The sequence below is a fragment of the Embiotoca jacksoni genome, unplaced genomic scaffold, assembly GCF_022577435.1.
Source record: "Embiotoca jacksoni isolate LCO1_2020_lvr unplaced genomic scaffold, fEmbJac1.0.p SCAF_8, whole genome shotgun sequence".
In the NCBI taxonomy this organism is placed as follows: Eukaryota; Metazoa; Chordata; class Actinopteri; family Embiotocidae; genus Embiotoca; species Embiotoca jacksoni.
In genome coordinates this window covers 6,500,730-6,527,854 of record NW_027185436.1, presented here as the reverse complement: position 1 = coordinate 6,527,854, position 27,125 = coordinate 6,500,730, and the positions used below count along the sequence as shown (strand labels likewise).

The 27,125-nt window shown below is 42.3% G+C and overlaps 1 protein-coding gene across 3 annotated transcripts; it reads left to right on the top strand.

Moving 5' to 3' along the window:
- Window positions 1-1,383: 1,383 nt before the first annotated feature.
- On the top strand, window positions 1,384-26,682 carry nsd3 (nuclear receptor binding SET domain protein 3). 3 transcript variants are annotated; one of them, XM_069139227.1, is made up of 25 exons: window positions 1,384-1,871; window positions 3,761-4,620; window positions 6,396-6,650; window positions 6,781-6,943; window positions 7,052-7,206; window positions 8,624-9,241; window positions 9,321-9,618; window positions 9,720-9,820; window positions 10,289-10,334; window positions 10,436-10,566; window positions 11,393-11,518; window positions 11,626-11,752; window positions 11,843-12,043; window positions 13,575-13,754; window positions 14,424-14,570; window positions 17,306-17,462; window positions 18,454-18,656; window positions 18,755-18,867; window positions 18,988-19,134; window positions 19,263-19,385; window positions 20,302-20,418; window positions 20,512-20,653; window positions 20,773-20,879; window positions 20,996-21,200; window positions 21,805-26,682. In XM_069139227.1, exons 2-25 carry the CDS (start codon window positions 3,805-3,807, stop codon window positions 22,068-22,070), a joined length of 4,944 nt encoding a protein of 1,647 aa, XP_068995328.1. In that variant the 5' UTR covers window positions 1,384-1,871; window positions 3,761-3,804; the 3' UTR covers window positions 22,071-26,682. The 3 variants fall into 3 exon arrangements, with proteins under 3 accessions (XP_068995328.1, XP_068995329.1, XP_068995327.1); XM_069139228.1 differs by having other exon boundaries at window positions 9,318-9,618; window positions 14,547-14,570; XM_069139226.1 differs by having other exon boundaries at window positions 9,318-9,618.
- Window positions 26,683-27,125: the final 443 nt, after the last annotated feature.

Genomic DNA, 27,125 nt, shown 5'->3' with positions numbered 1-27,125 from the left:
ATGCACCATATATGGTAAAACAGGGAGCATTTACTACATAACATATACTTTTACTTTTGATACTTAAGGTGAATTTTACTGATAACACTTACATGCTTTTGATTAAGTAAAATTTTGAATGTAGAGCTTTAGTGGATAATGTTCACAGTGTGGTATCAGTACTTAATGAAGTAAAGGACCTGCATACTTCTTCCACCACTGACTGGGTCTCTTCAGATCGCCTCCTCACTGATATGCAATGGTTGAATTTAGCTGAACACGTTTCCTGGTGAAGAAAATAGCATCTCGTCAGCCAGGGAGAGCCAGTTATTTAAGAGGCTCAGAGCTCAGCGCACTGAAGACGACTAAGAAGTGCAGCGAGGTGATCAAACGCAACCAAATACAGACAAAACAACTACGTGTAGAGACGCTGCAGTGGTGTAGATGACATAACAAATGAGTTTCAAAGCAACAATGTTTTTATTATTTTTTTGTTTTGGTTGTTTTTTTCTTACTTTACAACATTTTTTTGTTGCGCATGAGTCATCAAATTACTTCTTATCCATCTAACTTTTTCATTGCTTATCAATGGTTGGTTTTTTTTCATATTATTTCCATACGTATTAATGCTTATTTTGTCATGGATCAGGTTTTCAGATGAAGACCACTTTAGGTAGGTAGGTAGGTAGGTATTTACTTTATTGATCCCCGAGGGGAAATTTTTTCGCTACAGCAGCATACAGAAGCAATAAGATAATAATAGAAATAATAGAATAAAATGCTAGAATAGAATATAATAATAGAAAAGCAATAAAATAGCAGTAAATAGCAGTAAGAAATATAAATATAAAATATAAAATGCACCGTTTATACAGTACATTATATATCTATATATATTATATACAAACAAACCAAGAACACAGTCAACATATATATATATATACATATATATATAAACAGTACAGTATATATCTATATATATTATATACAAACAAACCAAGAAACACAGTCAACAGTGTTATTGTACTGTATCTTTACTGTCCAAATTAGTTTTGACAATACTCCCGCCACACTGTTGGACTACAAGCGGAGTGAGAGCTCTGTCGTTTCGCCTCCTCTCGGCTGCAGATCAGGCGAGGAGGCGTATAAAAGCCAATCAGAGGCGCGTTGGCGCAAACGTGACACCGGTCAGAGAGAGGATGTCCAAACCGCGCAACCACGTCAAGACTATTAAAACATCACATTTTAAGACTGTTCCTGTTTATTTATTTTTTCATTATAAATCCCTCTCAAGTGAAATCACACATGCATGTCCACTTTGGTTACAGCGTTGATTTTTTTTTATTTTTTATTTTGAACGCTGTCTCGTATTTCCCCTTCCCTCCTACAGTGAAGTAAACTACACATCCCGGTGTGCCTCTGTTGACCCTCGCTGCCTTGCGTCTGTGTGATTTGGCGCTGAAGCCGGAGAACCGAAGCGGGCCTCGAAAAAAGGCAGAGGGTGCTTTTTGTTGAACCGGGAGGAAGAGGGAGCTAGAGATTATGATTTAGGAAACAGGAAAGAAAAGAAAAAGAAAAAGAAAAAAAGGGGGGATCTGAGAATTGAACGTCTCCAGCGGGGTTTTGGAGACTAAACGCTGCGCGCCTCTCACTTGACGGAGAGCCCGGCTGCGGGATTGGGCAGCGACCAGATAGCGTAACACCTCCTCCTCCTCCTCTCTGTGGAGAATTGCGTTAAAACGAAAAAGGAAAAAAAAAAGGCCCTGAAGCTTTTTTTTTTTTTTAATCAACAGTCCAGGATTATTCTTCTATTTGATTTCATCTTCTCCCCATAGATTAAACGAGGAACCGTGTCTGGCTGGTGTATGTGTTTAGAATGGGACACGCTGAAGGTACTGACATCTCTTTTATTTGCATCTTTTCGACTCCATCCACCAGATCCGCGCTGCTCCTTCGCTCCTTCTCCTCAGCGTGTGTTGTGCCATATCTTGCATGCTGTTATCACCTCCTCCCCGCACGGCCCCGCTTGTATTTTTTGTTTTTTTCTTTTTCTCCCAGGCACATTTTCCTCCAAACCCCGGCCGGTGACGGGAGGTTTAATCGCGGCAGACTATTTGATTTAAATTTAAAGGGGGGGTAAAAAAAAAAAAAAAAAAAAAAAAAAAGGCAGCCATATTGGCAGTGGCTCTTTAGCTTAGCCAGCATTAGCTCCCCCGTCCTTTCATCTTCCTCCATGTGTGGTGCTCGTAAATGCACCGACAATAAACTGGACACGAGCAGCCGTGTGCGCTGAGACGCAAACGCTCGTCTCCCCGTGCCGTGCGTCGCTTTCCATCCGTTTAAATGTCTCCCCCAGGTTTCCATTACGATCCCTTTGATGCCAGGTAGCTTCGAGCTAATCATCGCAGGAAGCTATAAAAAAAAAAAAAAAAAAAAAAAAAAAATCATTGAGTGAAACATTTATGTCTGCGCAGTCGGTTTGTGAATAAACCCACACGGCTGTAACCAGGGATTCAGAGATTAGGACCCCCGGCAGAGGATTAGGAGACAATATGGGTAGATAGTGACCGCTGGTTGACACCTTATGGATGTTTACATCATCGTTATTCACCTTTCACAGCCCGAGTCTGTCCGCACATTAATCCACAATCAGGAGGATTCATCCATTCAATCCGTCCACTGAACACTCTCACCGTGACTGAGTGGTCGTTGCAGATGTTAGAAGTGTCATGTTTTAAGAGGGCAAAAACGGCCTTGTTTTGTTTGTTGATAGCAGGCCACCATATGTTTGTGTGGATGGTATTTAAAAAACCCACAAAATGATCAGTAGTTTTGTGAAAAGAAACCAGTCCACAGATGGATGTCAAAGAGGAGAGCCTCTCGGGCAGGACCGGGAGCAAGTTTAAGACCAAAGATGGTGATTGGATATGACCACACCAGTCCAATTATCGTCCTCTTTGCATCTAACATTCAGACCGGCCTCTTGAGTTTTTCAGGGATTTGACCCACGACTATTAATCAATTTGCAGATCATCTCCTCACAGGTGTTTATTACACGGTCTACGAGTAAAACAATTCCTCAGAGTGCAAGTCAACATCATTAAATAGCTCGTTTTGTCTGACCAGGTGTCCAAAAATCTAAAATATTCAGTGTATTATTATAAAGACTTTAAAAAAAGAACGATTATTGACTTTGAAAAACAGGAACCAGTGGATTTCAACTGCACCTGAAGTGATTATTAAAATTGTTTTGTTAATCTACTGATTGTTTGAGCTCTTTAGTTTAATCAGGGCTGAGGTTAGATGAGAGAGATGCTGTATGTTTTTACAGGATGACCTCTACATGCCAAATCAAGCTTTAAAGATGGATTAAAAAAAAACCCGTCCACTTGTGTCAAAATAAAAATTCAGATTATATTATGTAATGTTTTATGAAATCACCAGAAAAAAAGCTGATACGCATCAAACCAGGGGATGAATAGAGTCCCAGAAGAGGAGCAGTGGTAGTTTGCGGAGCGAAACACGATGAAACTGCCATGTGTGGTCGACAGTATACACCGTACCTGATGCATGAACACTCAGGAGTCCAGACACAGTGCAGTGAGAGTTGCAGGAATCAGGGAGTTTGATGTCTGTAATGTTCAACTGCTGGTGTGTGTTATATCTTTCCCTCAGGCTTCGTAAAGGTTAAAGAAGAAGATCTCGGTGGTGTGCGGTTGTTTAAGCGATGACGGGCCAATCAGAGGTCTCCTGTGTCTTATTTAATTGTCTCTGCCAACAGGTCCAGTCAAAGAAAAAGACAGTTAAGGATGCAGGAGCCCAACAATGGATTTCTCCTTCTCTTTCATGCAAGGGATCATGGGAAATACAATTCAGCAACCCCCTCAGCTCATTGACTCAGCCAACATCAGACAGGAAGGCACCTGTGACACCGGCAGTGACCCGGGTGAGGATGGTGGTCCCTCCTACGATGCTGCCCTGGATGCAGAGTTTCCTTACCCGCCGTCAGCCGCGGAGGACATGCCACAGGTCCCCAATGGCTACCCGCCGGGTTTGGGCCTGTACGAGCCGCAGGCCAAGTTCTCCATGTACTCGCAGTTCCCCAACGGCTCTGCCAACGGCTACGGTGCCATCCGCAGCTACGGAGAGCACGGCCTCATGCCGGGGGAGGGGACCGTCCTGAGAGGCCCCGGTCTCCAGGAGAGGCCTCTGTCTCCTGTTTCTCCCCCGCTGCCCACACATCACCCGCATCTCCTCCACCATCACCACCACCCCCACCACCACCACCACCACGCGCACCACTTCCACTCAAACCCACCGCACATACAAACCCACTTGCACCCGCAGAGTCCTCCACCGCAGCCGCTGCCCTCCCAGCACCACCTGCCCCAGACGCCTCACATCATGACCCACAACCTCCCTCCTCCTCCCCCGCTACACCTGCCCTCCTCCAGTCCTCCCCCCTCCCTCGTGGACAGTACCCCCTCATCTCAGCCCTCCCACACTCCGTCCAACACTCCTGCTGGGGTGCTGAAGAAAACCAGCTCTCCGGAGATCAAGCTGAAGATCATAAAGACGTACCAGAACGGGAAAGAGCTGTTTGAATCTGCGCTGTGCGGAGACCTGCTGCACGAACTGCAGGTAATGAATGCTCAGCTGCTAGTTTACACTCACGCACACACAGCGACACAAGTCTGCGTCTATCACTGAGGACATCGTCCTCATATCTTCTGCATTTTCTTACTTGTGTTTACAGTTTTCAATCCAAAGACTCATTTCATTTAAGGACAGGAAGGAACAGTCTCCTATATTTAATGACATTTTTAAAAAGTGTACTTCATGTTAAAGCTGAAATGATTAGCTGCGTTGGCCGTTAGTCGATCAACAGAAAATTAATCGACAAGTCAGTTAAGGTGTATGTGACATAATCCACCTGAGGTCCTGTGTTGCATGTTGTTGTTCTCTCTTTTCTTGCGTCCTGTCCACCTCCACACTGTCCTGTCCAGTCAGGCTAAAGAAGCGATCAGTACGCATTGTTGTTATTAATTGTTCAGATGATCTTACAGCAAAAATATAAAACACTTTAGCCTCTTAAATGAAAGAGTTTAACTCTTTTAGTTCACTGTTAATTGAACATATTTGGGTTGGACTAGTGCTGAGGATAAACAATGAATTAAAAAATGTTGAGATGCCCAGTAACGTTTACCTGATAAGCCTCTTGAGTGTGATAGCTCACTCAACAACCTCAAACTCACTTACCAGCTTTTAATCACATCCCACAGTCGTCTTCTGTGTAAGCAGAAGCTTCGAGGCTTTTTTTTTTGTTGCTCTGCCTGCACATCATCATGACTTCAGTATTAAACTCAATGTGTTTGTTATTTAAACAATCTTTCTTCTATATTTGCGTATTTTTATTTGTGTCTGAAAGTCAACCTGAAGGTAATTTCTGCTGTCAAGCTTTATACTCAATAAATTAGAAGAGAAAAATAAAAGAGCAAAGGCTGACCTGATCTGAAACGATAATACTGCTGCCGCTCTAAGCTCTGTATTTGTTATGTCCCTGTTTACAGTCTATTTAAATGAGAACAATTGTAAGATGATATTGATTTATCATTTCAAATTTATCCATCAGAGACCAAAAACATGATAAAATAAACCCTTAAGACATCTGAAACATTGTTCAGAGACGCAGCAAACTTCTCATTTGTTCCTAAACTCTTAATCAGTTAATTGTTTTGCTTGTCCAGAAAATAATGAAACATCCCCATCACAAGTCCCTGGAGTCCAAGATGACATCTTCATATAGCTTGCTTTGTCCAAATAATACACAAACATTTTGAGTTTACAATTAAAAGACCATGAAAATGAGACTAAAACCAGATTTTTAAGGGCGCATTTGACCTTGTGGAAGATTCTTTCACTTACCTATATCTTTTTACTTCAATTTGATTCCATATTATATTAATGCTTAGTCAGTAGGAGTAGCAAGTTTGATTAGGTATATAAATTGAATGCTTAGTTGCCAGAAGTATTGGTTTTGTGTGATCCACAGCACAAAGTGCGAGTCGTGTGTCAGTCAGGAGTCAACAGTGACATGATTTCCACCACAACCTTGAAAAATGACTTAAAATGTTACAATTGTTTCAGCTCCATAAACAAACCACAGAAAAGTTCTCACCTGCAAAATAGAAGTCTAATCTATTAAAATTCATGTGGAATTGTTAGTTTACTTTTAATCATCTTCTCAGCAGCACTTAAGAAGTGGACATCTGAAGGAGTTTTGATTTCAGCAGGCATTTGTGATAGATTTTTGAGTGACGCTTATGTAAAAACCAAAAACGAAAGAAGGAAAAGAAAAAAGAAAGAAGTGATGTCTCTTCACCGCAGGTTTCCTTTGTCTGTTTTCTCATCTTCAGAAGGAGTCTCAGAAGAACGAGGCCGCTCAGATGCAGCAGCGCAGACATGAGAGGAAGAAGGAGAAGAGGAAAAAGAGTGCGCGACTGCTGCAACTGCAGGTCCAGGAACAGAGCCTGGAGCCGAGCCAAATACAGGCAGGTACCGCGGCCCAGACAGAGGACACCCACGTCCAGCCCCAGCCGAAGGAAGCACCGCCGGCCCAGACAGAGATGCCTCAGAACACCGCTATCAAAACCGAACCAAAGACGCCGAAGGCAAGAGCACGATTGTTCGCTCTCCAAAGTAGTTTGAATTCTTCGCACACCAATCACTGTAGCTTGTAAATACACAGCACCTCTCTTTGTTTGGGTTTCAAAAGCTGACCAGTGACTTGTTCATGTTCAGGTTCCTAAAGTCCATCATCCATCAGTGATCCAAGAGACAGGCTTCTGTAAGGAGTTTGTAATAGGAGATCTGGTGTGGTCCAAGGTGGGCACCTACCCCTGGTGGCCCTGCATGGTGTCCTCGGACCCACAGATGAAGGTCCACACTCGCATCAACACCAGAGGTAAAATTCATTAAAACAAACAACCCGGACAGTCGTAATCTTGTAAGTGTGTGAATGTGGAAGGACGTGAGGGCCACAGCTTGATTTCTGCTCTCTGCTGCTGTGCAGGTCACAGGGAGTACCACGTCCAGTTCTTCGGTAGTGTCGCTGAACGAGCGTGGATCCACGAGAAGAGGATAGTCCAGTACATGGGGAAGCAACAGTTCGACGATCTTCAGGCCGAGACGCTGCGCAAAACCACAAACCAAGTAGAGAGACACAAAGTACGTACAAATGCATCAGAGCAATCTTGTCAGACCGATCTAATATGAACACGGTGAGCTTTTTATTTAATTTTAATTTTTTATTTTTTTATTCAGAGGCTATGCAGGCATTTACACAGGAGGAGACGTTAAACCAATTTAACTTTAAGAAACAGGAGAATCTAAAAAAGTCAAGGTTTATAACTTTATAGTTCGTTAACAGAAGATGTGCCTTAAATAGTAACTTAAATATCTAATGTGATTAAGAGTAAGGATGTGTCCGAACAATATCCTTACAATCTTTAATATGATGGAATACATTTATATTGTGATAAAGACAATTCCACAATATGAACATGATTGATTGTAATGGCCTCACTGTTATGCTGCATAACAATATGTGGTGGAAATGTTTCACTTCCGCACAGAAAAAACAGTCATGGCTGGAAGAGTTAGTTCAAAAAAGAGGAGCGACTTCTGTGGTGTAGAAGTGGTTTGGTCACAAAAATCAGATGCAAAAAAAACAAACAAACCGCAGTAATATGTTATTTTTAATGAATATTTGAAGGCAAACTGTTACATTTATGTTGACATATAAAACTACCCTGAAATATCGGGATATTATTTGTGGGCCATATCATTCACCCCTATTTAGGAGTTGACTTTTCTTAGTGAATAAGGTAACCTCATACTGTGCAATTTAATACAATGATTACAGTATTGGTAGCGGTATAAACTAATTAATAGTAGGCTTTTGAAGCTTATTCAAATGTTATATATATATACATGCGGTATATTTCTGTAGTACAAAAAAAAAAATCCCTGCAGAGCAGTTTTCAACGAGTATTTTACAGTTCAGCAATAAACTACGGAGACAACCGGAGACTCACACTATTTTTTTGTTTTCGTTTAAAAAGGGTTATTCACAGGTGAAAATTGTATTATAAGAATACCTAATGTGGAGCCAACACTCAGCTTCGAGATGTTAATTACAATTTATTAATTCATAAATGTATTATTTTGAAAGAAAAATTAGCAGCTCTTCAGAATCTCGATTGATTTTCTCTTCAGTTTCTCTCAGTGGAAGATTCGTCTGAGCTCTCCTCTCCACTTGAGGACCTTATTAAGTGTTGAAGGAATAATTTTTTTTTGCTACGCATCTCGTCCCTTCTCCTCCCTGGGATCATAAGACATTGACGTTTGTAGTTCAACAATTTCTTTTAACTCATATTCTTTTACTTTTAAGTATTTCAGTCGTCGTGAGTCATTCCTGTTTAGTTAACTCTAGTTAAGTCTTGGGCTCGTTTACTGCAGAAAGTCACAATATATGGATCAGTGGGGACATATGTACATTATTTAAACCCTCATGAATTCCAGTAATAATTCATATTTGTATGTTCATGACTTCATCAGTTTTGTATCTTATTTTCTTTTCCAGCTTCTTAAGCCCATCCCTCAACGGGAGCGTACACAGTGGGAGGTGGGTGTGGGCCACGCTGAGGATGCCTTCCCGATGAGCCGCCAAGAGCGAATTGACAACTACACCTTCATCTACGTTGACCCAGACCCTAACGAAGCCCCGCCCAGCAAGAAGCCCAACATCAGAGCTGAGAAACGAAGCCGGCGCTCCAGCGGCTCGATCAGTAAGAAGGAGGACGGAGATGTGAAGTCACCAGACAGAGAGCAGCCGCCGCGACGGCAGCTGCCACGGAGACAGTGTAGCATTTCAAACACGGACGACAACTCGCAGGCTTCAGGTGAAGAGAAGAACCAGAGGGGGGACCAACGTAAGGCTGGCTCGCCCAAACACAACGCCGGCTGTGATGCACAGCAAGACTCGCCACCTCCGGTCAGGGCCTGGAAAACAGCAGCCGCCAGGAAGCTGCTGCCACTCTCCATCACCATGAAAAGGCTGAACGTGGAGATCACCAAGTGTGACTGGCCTCTGCTGCAGAAAAAAGCAGTTCCGTCTCCGAAGAAGGACAAAGAAGAGGAGAAGGAGGAGAGAGTGGAGGGAGAGGCCCGGCAGCCCGACCTGGGATACTGCTCACCTGAGGTCGGTGTAACGCCCACACAAAAAGCTGTGCATGACATAGATATCTTGTGAAGTTATATCCATATGTTGCTTTCAGCAGGACTGCAGAGCTAAACCTGAGCCCAGTCCAGAGGAGGAGGAGGACGGGGATGAAGGAGATGAAGACGGGGAAGAGAGGGAGGAGAGGGAAGAGAGGGAGGAGAGGGAGGAGAGGGAGGAGATGGAGGAGAGGGAAGAGAGGGAAGAGAGGGAGGAGAGGGAGGAGAGGGAGGAGAGGGAGGAGAGGGAAGAAAGGGAGGAGAGGGAAGAGAGAAGAGGCTCCCCTGCCAGTCGGAGGAGCGAGGAGGGAGGAATGCAGCAGACCTCCTCTCCTGGATCGCACTACAGTAGTCCACAGGGTTGGTAAAACACATGCATGGTGCTTTAATGAATATTAGACACATGAAATGACCGTGAAGTCCATAAAACAATTCACGGCTCCATATTTTTGTGCTTCCAGGTTCTCAGGAGAGGAAGCTGCAGCGGCGATCAGTCAGGAGCCGGTCTGAGTCAGAGAGAGGCAACGATCCCGTCCCGAAGAAGAAAACCAAAAAGGAACAGGTATCAGTCCTCCACAGCTAACCTGGTGTTCAGACCACAAACAGCACTGTGTTTAAAAGACATGTACAGATATATCTCTCTCCTTACGTCTCCAATACAGTGTCTTCTCAGTGAAAGATCAGCTGCCCAAAATATTATAAAAAGTGAAAAATGAAATATGAGCCGAAAACTGCGGTTGGAGGAACAGCTTCAGGACTTGGAGGGCTTATCAGATGCCAAAACTCTGTGAAGGGAATTGTAATATGAGAGATATTTTTACAACCACTGAAAAGATGTTTGGTCAACGATCATTTTGTCTTGCGTGTACTATATAATGTCTTATAAAATGCGGGAGCTTATTATTTTGCGCAGTGCTAATGTTGGTCTGTTCGTGGCCTTTGTGTGAAACTTTCTTCAACTAACCTGCTGTCAGCAAAATTAAAAAGACCTCCACGACATCCTAAACCTCCACGTTTAACCTCCCCACAGGCTGAGATGGCTCCAGAGACCACGTTGAGGACGGGTTCGCAGAAAGGTAGGCGATCATTCTTTCACGCCTGCTGTAAATCTCTGGCAGTGGAAACTCCTTGTGCTGCTAAAAAAGTGAAATCCATCTTTTTCTTCGTGGTCCTTCAGGAGCCAGTGAGATCTCCGATGCGTGCAAGCCGCTGAAGAAGCGAAGCAGAGCGTCAACAGATGTGGAGATGGCTTCATCTCAGTACAGAGACACGTCTGACTCCGACTCCAGAGGCCTCAACGACCCGCAGGTGGGTGTAGAAAACATGCGCAGGGAAACGACAAACACTAGATATGTTTACATGTCACGATAAACACAGGACTTTACTGGAGGTGGGGAAAACAGGACAATGCAGCGTAGCACTACAATCTTTTATGTGGCAATATTGTGTTGATACAGGCCAAAGATTGATATTTTGTGACTTTTGCCATTTTTGATAGGTTTTTACAAGCCTGTCTGCTTTACGGTCCCATTTTGTGCAATAAAAATAACTGAATTGAACAGACTGAAAACTAGATTTTAATTGATTGAACAGATGTTGACAAAGTTGTCCTCTGGGGACACTTTGCAGTTGAAACATGGTAATAAATCACAACACTCAGCATATTACAAAAAGTTAAAAAGTGCAATAATATCATGTCACCACCTAAATATTGTGATGGTTTCGTATCGTGGGGACTCTGGTGATTCCCACTCCTCGTCTTTGCCTTATTCAAACAGATTTTCATAATGCAAAATGTTTAAGTTTGTTATCGTTTGTTTTCACGCTCATCACATCATTACTACTCAAGCCGATGATGGATTTATTGTTGTTATGTTTTTTTAAGCAGAAATAATACAAGTGAAGTGCTTTCAGCTTCACAAAGATGAACATTATATTCGTTTACTTTTGCTCGTATTCAGAAACATCTTTGGGTTCTGTTCCACTCAACTCAAGAAGACACTTGAGAGTATTGAAGTTTTGCTGACATTTTATTGTCCACACAGTTAAAAAGGAACATATTTTATAATTTATCCACGCACATGAAAGAGTAGTGACCACTGTGGCTTACATGCGGTACTTGTCTGTGCTCCAGGGTTTATTTGGGAAAAGCCTCGACAGTCCAGCAGCAGCGGACGCAGACGCTTCAGACACTCAGTCGGTGGACTCCGGTTTGTCCCGTCAGGACAGCGGCACCGGCAAGAGAGACACCGTGTGCCAGGTCAGCACTGCTCATGAATCACCTCTGGTCTTCTCTTTCTTTTCAAATCGAACACATGCGGAGTTATGCGATGTTGTGAAAGTCTTTCTGTGTGTGTTTTTGTGTAGATCTGCGAGGTGTATGGAGAGGGACTGGTGGTGTGTGAAGGGGACTGCAACAGGCAGTTTCACCTGGAGTGTCTCGGCCTGTCGTCCCCTCCTGAAGGCAGATTCACCTGCTTGGAATGTAGAAACGGTGAGTGAGTCGGAGAGCAACTGCATCTTCAATATCACGTCCGTTGCGCTGCGTCTCTTTACTGCAGACTCTCTGTCATTGCTTTTCCAGGAAGTCATCCTTGTTTCAGCTGTAAAGCGGTGGGCCGGGAGGTGACGCGCTGCTCTGAGTCCGGTTGTGGCTGTTACTACCACGAGGACTGCGTCCGTAAACTCCCGGGCACCACCAGCAGTGCGGGCGGAGGCTTCTGCTGCCCTCAGCACAGCTGCTCAACCTGCTGCCTGGAGAGAGACCTGCAACGAGCCAGTAAAGGTAAAACAGCTTCTCATTTCCTGTTGAAGCTGAAAGGCCGTGAACCGCTGCTTTTGTCTGAAAAATTTAAAGAAAATCTCTGAAACACTTGGCTTTCTTTTTGAGTTGCATTTCAGACTTCGTAGCTGATGTCGCTGACCGACAGCGATAGAAAAAAAGCAAGAGAAAAGGAGTGGAAGGGTCAAGGCTCTGCCTCCTTGCTAAAATATGTAAGAGAGAAGTACAGGAGGAAGAAATAAGATAACAGGCGGTTCCTCCTCAAACTAAAAGTGCTCTGTTTAGTTTGAGGTGAAGGGCATCTGGAGGCCACGAGAGAAACAAAAAGTATTGCCCTGTAACCTGGAAATGTCTTTCGATTGTGGTGGATTATTTTGCTGATAAAGGGAAGAGATGTGCCGTGTTTTGAACAAACTTTAGGTGTCTTTTGGTTATAAACTGACTCTTGAAAATAAAAGGTGCTAAAAATTGACCTTGAAAAATTTGTCACATGGCGACAACATCAGGTATATTTTGAACATTTAGCATATGTTAGGGAGTACGTGAGCTGTCAGTTCTTGCAGTCAACAAGTTCAAAGCCGTTGAAATGAGGCACTTTGACGAGAACCATATTGTCATGGCCAGACTCCCGGGTCAGAGCATCTTAGAAGAAACAAGGATTGTGTAATACTCTTAGTCAGCAGGGCTGATCACCTTTCGGCACATGAGCAGGGATGAGCCCTGAACTGCAGACAGGCTGTTGGTGTAATTGCTGGAACGTACAGTAGAGTTCATGCTTCATGGTATTTGATTATAATGCTTCGACTCATCACACTGTTCTGTGTTTCAGCATTAGTATGAAGAGTAAACATGGGTAAATTCAGGTAAAGTCATTTGTCTATGGAGCCCAAAACTCTGATCTTTTGTTTATTTGGAGTTCCTTGCTGTGTTTCTGGTGTTGATTAGTTATTCAACAACCAGATGCAACCAGACACATATTTCCGCACTGAGCTTCTGAGGTGGTTTCATTTAAATAATGGTTTGAGGCCCAAAAGGTTACATTATGAAGTATTTATCAGTATTAGTGCAGCACAACTGTTTTTCTTATCAACACCATCAAGCATCACAGAACAGATTTGTTTTGTGGTCCCAGGAGCTGAGAACCACTGATCCAAAACAAACACAACAAGTGTGAATGTTCATTATGGAACCGTGTTTTGTCCATTTTGCTGGTGAAATACAATAAAACTACGTGGTGAAATTACATTTTAAAATCGTAAGATTGAAGTCTCTGTAGTCTAGCCACCAAAAAAAAAAAAAAAAAAGTACAGAGAGGTTGAATTATTCCTTTTGATTTCCCTTAATTACAGCTGGAACCCATAAAGGAATATGACCTAAATTTCTACAGAAACTCTGTTGTGAAAGGCAGCGAGCAGCTCAGTGCTGCACCGTATCACAGCTGCATCTCCCATGTGATGGCAGCTCACAAAAACTTTGCACCGCTGAGCGCGGAAAAACTCAAGGCCTCTCTCTTTCTCCTCCGCTTCCTGTCCAGGCCGCCTGATCCGTTGCTTCCGCTGTCCGCTGGCGTATCACACGGGCGACAGCTGCATGGCGGCAGGCAGCGTCATCCTCACCCATCACATCATGATCTGCAGCAACCACGGCAGCGCCAAGAGGAACGGTCTTCTCACCTCGCCCATCAACGTGGGCTGGTGCTTCCTGTGTGCCAGAGGTAAGCTCTGCCAGCCGCACTCGCTAACGGCATTCCTCCCCTACAGCAACACACGGAGCAGACGAGCACAGACGCTCTTAACTCAGTCCTGTGACGAACAACGACGCCACTTCTTCTTACTCACACTTCACGATGGAGCATCAACAGGACCTGATCACCCTCCATGACTGTAGTTGTTTTGTTAGGAGTTTAACCACTGTTTCATACAGCCACATTGTGTTTACATATTTCATGTTTAGATATCTTTAATAGTACATGTTTCATGTTTGGCATTGGTGTTCATGAATAGTAGTGCTGTGAAATGTAATGTTTGTTTCCCATCATGGTACTAAAACTAAGAATGACTCAGGCTGTTACACTGCACTCCACTTCAAAGTGTCACATCTGTCCTGAATGCTGATGATGAGGATTTTTACTTTTTCTTTTCTTTTTTTTTTAATGACTTTTAGGCAGTTTAACAACAAGTTGAGTGCACTGTTTGGCCTCTTTTTTTTTTTTGTACTTGTTCCCTTTTTGTTTTGTTACAACTGTGTGTGTGTGTGTGTGTGTGTGTGTGTGTGTGTGTATGTGAGATGGGAATGTGTTTGTTCTTACTCTTTTTGTGAATTTTTGGGTAATTTCGAGTTTGACTGCGGCTCACCCCCGTCTCTTCCTGTGTGTCTTGTGTAGGGCTGTTAGTGCAAGACCTTACTGACACCATATTAAGTTCATATGCCTATAAGTCCCACTACCTTCTGACTGAGTCAAATCGTGCTGAGTTGAAATTACCTATGATTCCCTCTCCTTCGTCAGCTACCAAAAAGAATGTTGGGAAAGGTAACTGAACAGTTTTTCTCTTTCTCCTTTGTCCCACTGGTCTGTGTTTGTGTTGTGCCTGCTTCCATTCTGATTTAGTTTCCCTTTTTATTTTGTATACATCTTTCATTTCAAAGCCTTGAGGTGCAAAGTTAATTAACTGATTAAACATGCAGTTAATTTTAATGCAGAGTGGCGCAAAGTAACTTCAAGTTCCCTAACACATTAACAGATAACAGTGGGCCTCATGCAAGAACAGTTTTCTACTCTTATAACTAATCTGTCTTTTTTGGGGAGCATGTGGGAAGTCTAATTCACAAAACTAAACTTGATTAAACAATTTGACGTGTCACAGATTGAAAAGTGCAGGTGTATTTGACAATATGGATTTTATTTTGCTGTTTAAGAGTCAGGATCCTGTATGTGTGGCAAAAAGAAATCGTTCAAGTAATTCAGTCAGAAACCAGCAGACAAAAACAGACTCCGCAGTGGTATTAGAGGACCAGAAACCGTTGCAAAATATAAATTCAGATGACGGCAATGTGTCTTCAGAGCAGGCAGTACTGAGTTAGAAGTTAACTCAAGGTTCAATTATTCAACTTTTTACATTACTGTCAGCATATACAGGCCTTTTTCAGCAGCTGTCATGTGACCTAAATATAGGACCTGTCACATGACAACAGATGGTCATACAGTAGGCCTTCTGCCACTGTTGATGTCGAATGTGATGCGGCGTTTAAAGTGAACCTTGAGTTATGAAGTTTATAACAGTTTATTACAATTGATTATTACAGTATACAGTACTTTGCAAAAATAAGGGCACTAAAAGTTACGTGAGGATGCTTTCAAAACTATTGGCATGAATGTTTTTTTAGTAGATTTAAGTCTCAGTGTCCTTTGTCTCTTCACACTGACTGTGTAATGTGGAGATCAGGACTCTGCTGAGGGCCAAACCATCTGTTACAGGACTTTATGACCCCTGCTGTGTGTTTGGGCTCACAGTCTTTTACGACTGAATGAATCTGGCCAATCAGACGCCTCCCTGATGGAATTGCATGATGGATATGAATCTAAACATCAAAGTGCCCGAAACTTTTGCACAGTACTGTACATTCAAAGAGGGAATAGATTGATATAAAGTTAGAAGCTGTAAAATATCTTGTTCAAGCATAGTGGTCCACAATCAATGATGGGAGGCAGCGAAGAGGACACAGGTTCACAAACATGGATATTGTTCTGCAGGTGGTAGATAGGAGAGGATTTTCTAAGTTATATCAATAAGATCATAAAAACCTCTCAGTAAATTGGCCAGCCGTCATGATTTAGTCTATTGGAGTCGTACATTTTTATTTAGTTAATCTAAATTTGAGCTATTCAAACAATACGATTCTCATTATGACACAAAATCAAGTTGATGTGGAAAAATCTTATCTGTACATGACTTGTCTGGACTTTCATTCATCATTGATGATTGTAACAAGTTCTCACTTGTATGCGCCACCAATCCATTTGTATAAGTGGTTCTTGCATGAGGCCCAATCTGAGACTGGTTGTGCATGAACAATCAATCTAGGTATATAGATTTGCAACAATTAAAAAAAAGTTGTCATAAACAGGAGAAATCAATTTCTCTGCTCGGAAAATACAATCAGTGGTCCAAGCTGTGGGCAGTAGTGATGATCCCCGAGGCTGGACGCTCTGGATCAGCTCTGGTTCTGTCTGGTTTGTGGAGCTTATCGCTGCTGGAGGCGCACTGCTTCTCTGCTTCAGCACTCTGGGCTTATTTTTGATTTGAAAGGCCTCGTCCAGCCTCACCTCTTTTGTGCTGACTGCAACTAAGTTTTATTTTTGACTGAAATTTTCAGATGATCTGATATTTTGGCTCCCCTCATTTTTCTTGAGCTTTGACCTGCCTTGGATGGAATATAAACCCAATCAGAACCAGATCTGAGTACATTTAAGCAAAAATAATTTCCCAGGTGAAATTACTCTCTTCAATTGTGATGTTAGTTTTACATTTCATTAAAAATAAATTTAGAAACTGCAATATTATGAGCATATGATTCCATGCAAGCTGGTCTGTGCAGGATGTGATATGTGTGATGGGAAAAGTTTGCTTTACTGGCAGGACTGCATGCCTGCTTTTTGCCAATAATTGATTTGAGTATAACCCTGATTCAGTGTTAACTCGCTGGCTGATCTTATTCCGGTGCTGCCGCATGTATTTCCCTTAGACTGGTCTTGGTACAGTGCTCTGAATCTGATTGCCAGACATGCTGTTATGCTACAATAAGAAGCTGTAACCGACCTGAGAACCCCCACCCAGGGTTGTCGGTCGTCTTCATGCAGTCACAGGAGCCTTCACTCGAGCAAAAAGCTCCTGGCCTTAGGTTTTTATTCAGAATATTGAACAGATGTTATTGTGGTAGCTTTAGATACAAATGATGAACACTGTTTTACCTCAGATTAGATGTTAGAAGACCCCAAGTTGATTCTGTATTTGTAGACTTTGTAGTTTTTATACTTTTCTTAGGCTTGTCTGCAAATGAGATTCAGAGTTTGTCCAGGTATTAAGATGCATCACCTAATCATACACTCCTCCTCTCTTTGCATACCCCACTTCCCACAACGCATGCACACACACACACACACACACACACACACACACACACACACACACACACACACACACACACACACACACACACATATATATACACACACATGCACACATGTGTACATCCATACAAATGTAGGAGGCAAGTTGCTGTGCTGCGACTCATGTCCAGCTTCCTTCCATCCGGAGTGTCTGGAGATGGAGATGCCAGAGGGCGCGTGGTCCTGCAGCGACTGCAGGGCAGGGAAGAAACCTCACTACAAACAAATTGTCTGGGTCAAACTGGGCAACTACAGGTAGGAAGTGTGGTATGGTTAAATTTAAAGGAGAGGCCTGGTGATAGTCATGTTTTTCTTGTAGCCAAAACAAAATCCCACGAAAAGACATAAATACAACAACAAATTTCATTGTGTCATTGGCCTCTATTGATGTCTGGAAACACACATCAGTGACTCATACTATTGTAACGTCTGACATGTTGCTTCATTATAATGGATTTGAGCACTGTAGTTTGCAGCATCCTGTAGCTGTAAATCTACAGAAAATGTTGCCTAACAAAAACGGTTTACCCCTGTTTAAGTAACTTTTTGGGCACAGCGGTTTTAAAAAGTAGAACTACAAAGACCCATGTTGTAAGATTTATGTCATCAGTAGGAACAAATGGGCTTGAGGCTGTCAACTGCAGGCAGGGTAAGGTCGGACTAACATGATGCATGTTTTTTTTTTTTTTTTTCATAGCTTTAGTTGACATGAACAAAAATGTAAAAAAAGATCAACAGTCTTGTCCTTCCACATTGTGTGCAACAAATTTGCTTCACACCTCACACGGAGACAGGATGTGTAGTGGTGTCATAGATGCAGGTATTCAGGAAATACTGAGCAGTGCACAGTAGTGGTGTTTTCCTGTCTTACACTAACTGTGAAACATGTCCACACTTTAAGCCCTCTTACATGGTATTAGATTAAAGTGTGGACACAAATAATTTTTATTCCATTTATTGGTCAAACATGTAGATCTCATGCAGGTTTCAGTTCAACAAACATGAACTGTGATCTGTGGTTTTGCCAGAGAAAAGTATTTGTGCTGCCAGAAACGACTTCTTAAACATTATCATTGACCCAAGTTTCAGCATGAATTAGTGAGAAGCCAAGTAAATCTTAGTGTGACATCATCCTGATGCTTTAAGAACTTTAGATGACATGTTTTATGTTTCTTTTTTACTACGCTCTCCTCTGTCTTTGCTGTTCTTCTCCTTCTTATTGAACAGTGCCCTCTTTCTCTGGCAGGTGGTGGCCAGCAGAGATCTGCAACCCCCGCTTGGTGCCATCAAATATTCAGAGCCTTCGCCACGACATCGGTGACTTCCCCGTCTTCTTCTTTGGCTCCCACGACTACTACTGGATCAACCAGGGCCGCGTCTTCCCCTACGTGGAGAATGACAAGAACTTCGTGACGGGTCAGATCAACATCAACAAAACCTTCAAGAAAGGTAACTTCTTCCCAGAAAGTCTGCTCCTACTTCAAGATAAATCTGTTGTGATCTCATCCTTTTAAAGATGGATTTCTGAGATGTTGTTGATGTTTTAGCTCTGGAAGAAGCAGCGCGGCGGTTTCAGGAGCTCAAGGCACAGAGGGAGAGCAGGGAAGCTCTAGAGCAGGAGCGCAACTCTCGCAAACCTCCACCCTACAAATTCATCAAGGTAATGCTGTTTTTATATCTCCCTAAAAACCAAATGGTGCAGGACTGTTTGAGCTGAAGCTGTGTTCTTTAGGTCCTCAGTGTTTTTATTGATTCTGTGGATTTTATGTTTTCCTCTCAGTCTAACAAGCCAATCGGGAAAGTACAGGTGCACGTAGCCGACTTGTCAGAAATCCCACGATGCAACTGCCGACCAGCAGACGAGCATCCTTGCAGCCTCGACTCTCAGTGTCTCAACCGCATGCTGCAGTACGAGTGTCATCCACAGGTCTGTGTGCACATTTGCTATTGTTTGTGTAGCTGATTACTAATTTAGGTAAAACAAATTTAAAATAAAAAAAAAAATAAAAAACAGTGAGAAGTGCCATCTCTCAACCTACATGTTGTTGTCATCAGGTATGTCCTGCAGGAGACAGCTGTGAGAATCAGTGTTTCTCCAAGCGGCAGTATGCAGAAACTGAAGTGATGAAGACAGACGGGCGTGGCTGGGGCCTCAGGACCAACCAGGCTCTCAGGAAGGTGGGTGCTGAGCTTTACTTCTGGTCCTTTAATCTGAAACACCATCAGCATGTCACTGTTACTGATTTACTTAAATTTTACATGTCCTAAATTCCTGTACTATAATCACATACAAAACAGACAGTTAATATTCAAATTTGATATCGGAATCAACCTTGAATATCTCACAAATAACATGTAATGACCATTCACCCTAATGAGGCTGCACTGCTATCTCTGATCCTGCATCTACAAGCTCACACAGCAGACTGGTCAACTTGTGCTTATTGCCACATGGTACACAGGGTCAAGATTTTCTTCAAAGTGTTGTATTGGAAACAATATGAATCAACACCATAGGCTCAGCCAGGAATCAAAAAGGCAACTAGTTCATTTTTGTGAAATGTTTTCTCATCGAGGACTCGAAACAAACTTTCTTTTGGTTTAGTGACCTTTAAAAGCAGCAAACTGTGTCTTTGTGATGTGACCGTGAGCCCAGAGGAGGAAAAGTTATGAAAGTAGTTTGTTGAAAATTCAGTGTTAAAGTATCATACGGTCAACTGCAATTAATGATTTGAGCTTGTGTGAAATATAAGTGAGAGATGCTCACCCAAATCAAGATCAAATATTTCACACTTTCTTCCCCTGTCAGTGGAGACATGAATGCGTGATAACAGTCCCAGACAGCTGTAAATAAATAATAATAAAGTCTCAGCAGTGTCCAGACATAGTTTTTTCTTTGGTGACTGTATCTAATGTTTGGAAACTTCAAGTCAAATACGTGGTGTCATCCTGATCACTGGCTCTCCAACTCATGTGTCCTGTTGAATCATCTTTGACATTTATCTCCAGTCTTCTCACTAACCGTTAATCATTTTAAATCATAGCGTCTTTGTGGTGCCCAAAACTACATCAACATGTTTGTCGTTTTCTCCAGGGTGACTTTGTGACCGAGTACGTGGGAGAGGTGATCGACTCAGAGGAGTGCCAGCAGCGAATCAAACGCGCCCATGAAAATCACGTGACCAACTTCTACATGCTCACCCTCACCAAGGTAATTAATAAGATGTAAATATATTTGAAGACATGTTTTCGGATCAGAGCATGTTTTTAACCGGGGTGTCTTCATGTCCGTCTCTCCCGGCAGGATCGAGTGATAGACGCTGGTCCAAAAGGTAACTCGTCTCGGTTCATGAACCACAGTTGCAGCCCGAACTGTGAAACCCAGAAATGGACGGTAAACGGAGACGTTCGCATTGGACTCTTCACCCTCTGTGACGTCGACGCTGGTGAGTTCACGTGGAGTTGGGGCACACGTGCCCACACCTGTTGATTTCCGATGTTACCTGCACTCAGAGCAACCCAGATGACCCATGTGACGTGACTCTTGTCCCCGGTGTCCCTGCAGGCACAGAGCTGACGTTCAACTACAACCTGCACTGTGTGGGCAACAGGAGAACGTCCTGCCACTGTGGATCCGACAACTGCTCCGGATTCCTCGGGGTGCAGCCAACAGTGAGGACATTTACCTCATCGTCGTGAATCCAAAAAGCTACTTCCAACCCGAGAGCGAACTTGAGTTTGGAAGCTGAGTTTGAGACGATTTCTTTGTTTTGTAATGTTTCTCCCAGAGCGCTGTGGTGATGGAGAAAGAAGAGAAGGCCAGGAACGCCAAACTGAAGCAGAAGAAGCGGAAGCTGCGGCCGGAGGGGAAACACACACACGAATACTTCTGTTTCTGGTGTGGAGAAGGAGGAGAGCTGGTGAAGTGCGACAGGAAGGACTGTCCGAAAGCGTATCACCTGCTGTGTCTCAACCTCACCAAGCCGCCATACGGTCAGGACAAAACAACACTTGACATTTTCCTGACATTTTTCTGCAGCAGGTCAATTCCTAAATGTTTTCCAGCCTTTTTGGTTGACAGTGTGAACTTGCAGCCTCTCCCTGCAATGCTCACCCACAATGTTGGAAATGGAGAAGCAAGAAAAACAGACTTGATAGTGTTCACATATTATTTCAATGGGGTTAGCTCTGATGCTAACCTTGCAGTTACACCAGATTATAGCTTAATTGATTGTATTTGTGTCGATACTGAATTTGATGTAGCTGCCAGCGGTTGATCATTTCTAGCCATTTACCAACACAGGTAGATATCAGGTGTTACAGATGACTCGGGTTGGTCAGTTGTTGTGATGATAAATATACTAAAGATCAGCTCACATCGATTTATAATCTTATTAATATGTTTAACAAAATTTTTCATACGTGTATATGAAAAAAAAAAAAATATATATATATAGTATATATATTGTGTTTTTTCATAATAGTTTCTGTTTTTTTTCAAAATGCTCAGCCAGGCCACAAACTTCGTTCTTACCTGCAGAAATACTCTGGTTGTGAATCGAACTGCTTCCCTAATGAGCTCTCCTCCTGTCTGCAGGACGTTGGGAATGTCCGTGGCACGACTGCAGTGTTTGCGGCGCCCCGGCCTCGTCTCTCTGTGACTTCTGCCCTCGCTCGTTCTGCCGGGATCACGAGGCGGGGGCACTCACCGCCTCCTCCCTGGACGACCGCCCATGTTGCTCCAGTCACAACCCGCTCAGTCCGCTGGGCTCCGACTCCAGCTCCACCCAGCCACGTCGCTCCGCCCCGAGCCCCCTCAGGGTCAAAGAGGAGCCGGAGTCGGGCCAGGCGGCCTCTGAGTGACGCCGCAACTCCCCTCAATACCTCATTCCCTGTGAAGTGCGCTCTGATCCACCTCTGACCCGAAGCAGTGCACTACCAAAGGGAATACAGTGCTTTTTGACCAGCGCGATGGTCACGATTCAGAGCCGAGACACACTAATGAACACCTCGATGCCGTTTGTGGCGAGAGCAGAGCGACAGCCGGGGAAGTGACCAGGCAACATCGTGCGCCGTTTTCCCGCCCCTCTTGCCATAAAACACCACTACTTACACTCTCTGCAGCTCGCCTGTGCCCACACAAGGGCCCAGACCACCACCTCATTACCTTTTCTTTTTTATTACTTTTACAGCTGTGGAAAACTTTAAGTGTTGTCACGTCGTCAGTTACCGGCACTTTGAAGAACTCAGTGGGTGAGGTGGAGGGAGGAGGAAGAGGGAGGAGGAAGAGGGAGGATGAGGAGGAGGATGAGATGTGAAGAAGCTGAACTTTTCCACCACCAACACGCGGCTCTTCTCCTTGTTTACCTACTGTAAACTGTGGTCGACATCTCACTCACAGGATGGCTTCACCATGGAGACGAGCCAACTTCTCTCCGTCGCCCCTGTTGTGATCCGTCATCTTATTTATCTCTTCGTCTCTGAGAAAAAGGGGGCGGGGCAGATGACCGATTTTGTGCAATTTTTATTTCAGGACCACACTACATTCCAACCTTCCTTAAACATGGTTTTAATATACTTATGGTATAGATGAATATAATTATATACAGTATCTATGTTTGTTAATGTTTACAGACAGATTCTCTCACTTCATCTTGGTGAGTGGTGTATTATGTTTGTTTGTTTAGGTGTTGAACATTACGCAGACCTCCTTGTGAAAATAGTCCTATTAAGGTGAAATATAATGGTATATAGTGTAATGGTATGACATTACAGAAGTACTTGTGATTTCCATATTGCCAGTCTCACTTGCCATGGTGTACATAATTGGCTCACGATATTGTAAAGTACTTAAAGATCAGGAGGGGCGTAGCCTCGCCTCTCTGCTTGTTCCTGGAAGAAGCAGATGCTTTTTTAAACAAAACAGATTCCTTTTTTATTTTCTTTTTCATGTTCTGTTCTCACTTTTCCTCCAAGTAGTTACTGTTCTTTGTATAGTAGATGGAGGGGCCCAGCTTGTGATCACTGGTGCTGTCTTAAAGTGTTGTTAATAAGCCTTAAGTTGGATTTTGGCTGTAGTAACTCCTGCCCAGATGCAGTCCATTTCAGTCAAATTTGGTTTGTTTTTTATTTCACTCGTGTACTGTGACAGCTTTGATGCTTTGGTTTTTTGTTTTTGTTTTGCCAAACTTTTCTGAAAAGCACTTTCACACGGCTCGTCGCTACACAACTTAGCTAGGTCATACATATACAGAAATGTATATCAAAAGAACATATGACAAGTGTTTCAAAATGGATACCTCTTTTTCTCGTAGTAACGTTGGAATTTAAACTGTGTTGTAACTTTTTTTGCCTCTCGGTCAGAAATGTGGTGAGTGCTGGGTGTGTTTTTTGTTTCTTTTCTTTTTGAGGAAAGTGGCCTAAATGCTGTTTTGTTTTTTGGCACGAGTAGGAATGACTGCCAGCCCAGCTTCGTACTATACAAAGTCCTCGATGTCCTCCAGTGGCACGTCTTCATTTTCCACCTGGAGAAACTCCTCAAGGCTGGGCTTTCTGTAAAGACGTGATGGTGTACCAACAGTCCAGTATGATGTACAAATACAAACTTCTGTACAGTGTTTTTAATCGCTCATCTGTCTAATCCAAATTTTTTGTATTTATTGCACCACATTTTATACCGATTTCTTTTTCAAACACCAGTGCAGTAATTCGTCTCTCTCCTCACCACAGTGTAAGTGAAATAGACTATTTAAAAAAAAAAAAAAAAAAAAAAAAAAACACACAGGGGAGTTTTACATGATATGCCTGTATCTAATCTTTTTTTTTCCTTTTTTTTTTTTTCTTTCTCCATTTGGTGTAATGATTCCACATTTGGTAACAGCCGCTGCTCATCGGCCTGTGTCGTGACTCACTGTAATTGGTGTTCAAAGCAGAGTGAAGCAGTTCAGTATTGGAATGTAAAGTTTCAGAGCGCTTTTTGTGCTGATTTCACCGGGACTCAGTTGATCATCAGAGGGGAAGCTTTTCTGTAATAACGCCTCGGCCTTCTGCTTGTGATTCTTTGCTTGTCACACGACTGTTTTTTTGTGTTTTCTGCCCTTCAAAGATGTTTTTCTTTACAAAAAAAAAAACAACAACAACCCTACAGCGGTTGGTGTCAAAATTCGAGCCACAGGGTGAAACCGTGCCAATGTTTTGAAATCTGTTCAGTTCATTTATGATCTCTTCACATACAAAGAGTAGATACACTCAGGTGGCTGTATAACAGGTCAATTTAAGTTGAACTAACACAACAGTCATGCAGTAAAATCCTTCATCAAGGTTCTTATGTCCAGTTTTTGTTGAAATTGTTCAGCTGTGTGGTCATTTCAGAGGAAGTTTGTTGTGCCAACGAGGGTAGACAAAATAACAGAAACGCCTCCTAAATTCAGAAGCACCACAAACTGCAGCCTCTGAAACAACCACGGAATCAAAAAAAATTAGAACCTTCATTAAGGATTTGCTGCAGATACTGTTAAACTACTTTTGTTTTAGCGATTCTTACCTGATAAACTGTCAGCTGAGTGTAAATCAAGAGGGATAAAAAGCCTAAAGAAAGGGGGGGAAGGAGAGCAGCCACTGAATACAATAAAGTAAAAGTTCCAGAAATGTTTGAAGCCAACAAAAACTTCTTTGACCTTATTAAAAGCAGTGAAACTTGCATATATTAATTTTTCTGCATAAAAGAAATCTATAATCTATAAAACAGCAAATCTTCCTCTTTTAAAACTTTTTTACTTCACTGAAAAGTCCAATGGGTCTCCGTGTTTCTACACTGGAGGCTTTAGAGGTTTAATTCAAACTTGTTTAAGTTGCATATGAATCAGTACTTTTATACATATGTCTTGCATTTAATTTGAGCACAGAGAAACGTTTCCGCTTTAAAAACTGCCTCCTATAGTGTCAGACTCTGCACATCATCCTGCACAGTGAAATTCAAACAGTGTAAAGTACATGTTTGAGTGAAAAGGATTTTAATATAACGATACACACTTAAATATATAACACATGCTCTTAAAGGGATAAAGAAGGAGAAAACGTTTTCCAAAACTTGTTGCCATATATCCTGTATTTCTGTATTTCTGTATTTCTGCATTCAGCAGCTCCTCTCCTTTCTTCTTCCTGTTGTCATTGACACTTTCAGGAAGTCCTTTTTAGTGGATTCCTGAAAAAAAAGAGACAAAACTTGCTGATGTCTTTATGCAATTTAACACTGCTCCCACTTTTTCCTTTCAATATAACTTCATTATTCATTATCATGTGCATCATTGAGGCACTTTTATTTGCATACACAAAACGGTCTGCGTGTCTAAACTTGAATTTTCTTTATTTTTTTATTTATTGATGTATTATTTTTTTACACAGGTTACATACATGCGTTGATTATCGGACCGCAGGCATCCCTGACTCTTGTGTTTGTTGCTTCAGAAGATTTGTATGACTTGTGATAATGTCAACCGGCCTTTGTTCTCTTTTCAAGGTGACTAATGTTCAGCTAGAATTGCATGCTTCCATCGTCAGACAATGCCAATGTTTTGTTTTTGATTTGTGTTCCTTTTCATTTCTTTTTTTTTACCATATTGCACAGAGATTCTGCAAAACCGAACAGCCTTTTGTTTTTCTTTGCACCGGCAGATCGCATGACCACGATCATTTCTTCGTGCCAGTTTGTCCTCCTCTGCTGTTCTAAGCTGATACAGCAGCAGTATTACTGATTTACGTGTCCCTGCGTTCACCACTTCAGTTACTTCAAAAATGGATGTGTTTGTGTTGTTATTTGTTGTTGCCCACATCTTTTTTTTTCTAAGAGACAGCATGTTTGTTCTCATTTAAGTGACCCTTAAAATCGCCTGAGGAGGATTTTTCACTTATATTTAGGATGCCACCCCCCTCTCCTTTTATGTGTCAAAGGGCATGTTTCAGTTCACTGTGACGTCTTTTTGTTTGTTGTGCAATGTTGCCGACTGTCATTAAGTTTCTAATTGACATGCTGTCAAATAGTGTTGGAATAAATAAATACATCCACCTTCATAAGCAATCATCATCTCTTTTTACTTGTAGTAAAACTGCTTACAGTAACTCTAACTGGGGTCATATCTATCTCTCTTGGTGTTGCTTCAATTAAAACGTGGATGAACACAAAATACCATGTTAATTACTGTTCAACCTGTGTTACTGCATACTACATATTGTTGAAGAACTTGTAAATAGTTTGCATTGAACTTGCATAGAATCATGTTACTGTGGCGTGCTCTTTTTGCCTGTACAATTCTGCTTCTAAATGTGTGTGACTGTTGAGACGACACTCTTTTTGTACATGACTGTCTTTTTATTTGAGAATATTGATTCTGTCCTTTTTCATTCTAAAGTTGAGTTTGAAGAGTTCAGACATGCCTGAAGTTTGACTTTAATAAAGCTGTACTCTGTCTCAGTGAAACACTCACTCCATGTGGCTTTTTCACAGCAGGAGGATTTGGTGATAACACAGTGAGCCAGATAAGGGGCTTGTTTACGTAGCTGTAATAGTTATTGTTTTTACCATATGTCTACCATGCAGATGACAGTTAAGTAAAAATGTCACAAACAAATCAAATTTAAATTTACTGGGAAAAACATCAACATGTATGAAAATAATCTCGAATGCAAGTTTGAAAGGGAGCAAAAGTGTGTTTGAGTTAATGGAGGGATTTCCTACATGGTTCTTTACCATGTTGGACTAAAAGTAAATATGTTCATGTATGTCTTTCTAAGGGGAGTTAAACAACGAAAATGTGACACGTTGTCGAGTTAGTAAACTACAAATGGAGTACATTTGACAGCAAAATTTAAAAAACAACAAATATCACAGCGTTTGCCTCTAGGTGGCATCTTTAACGTGAC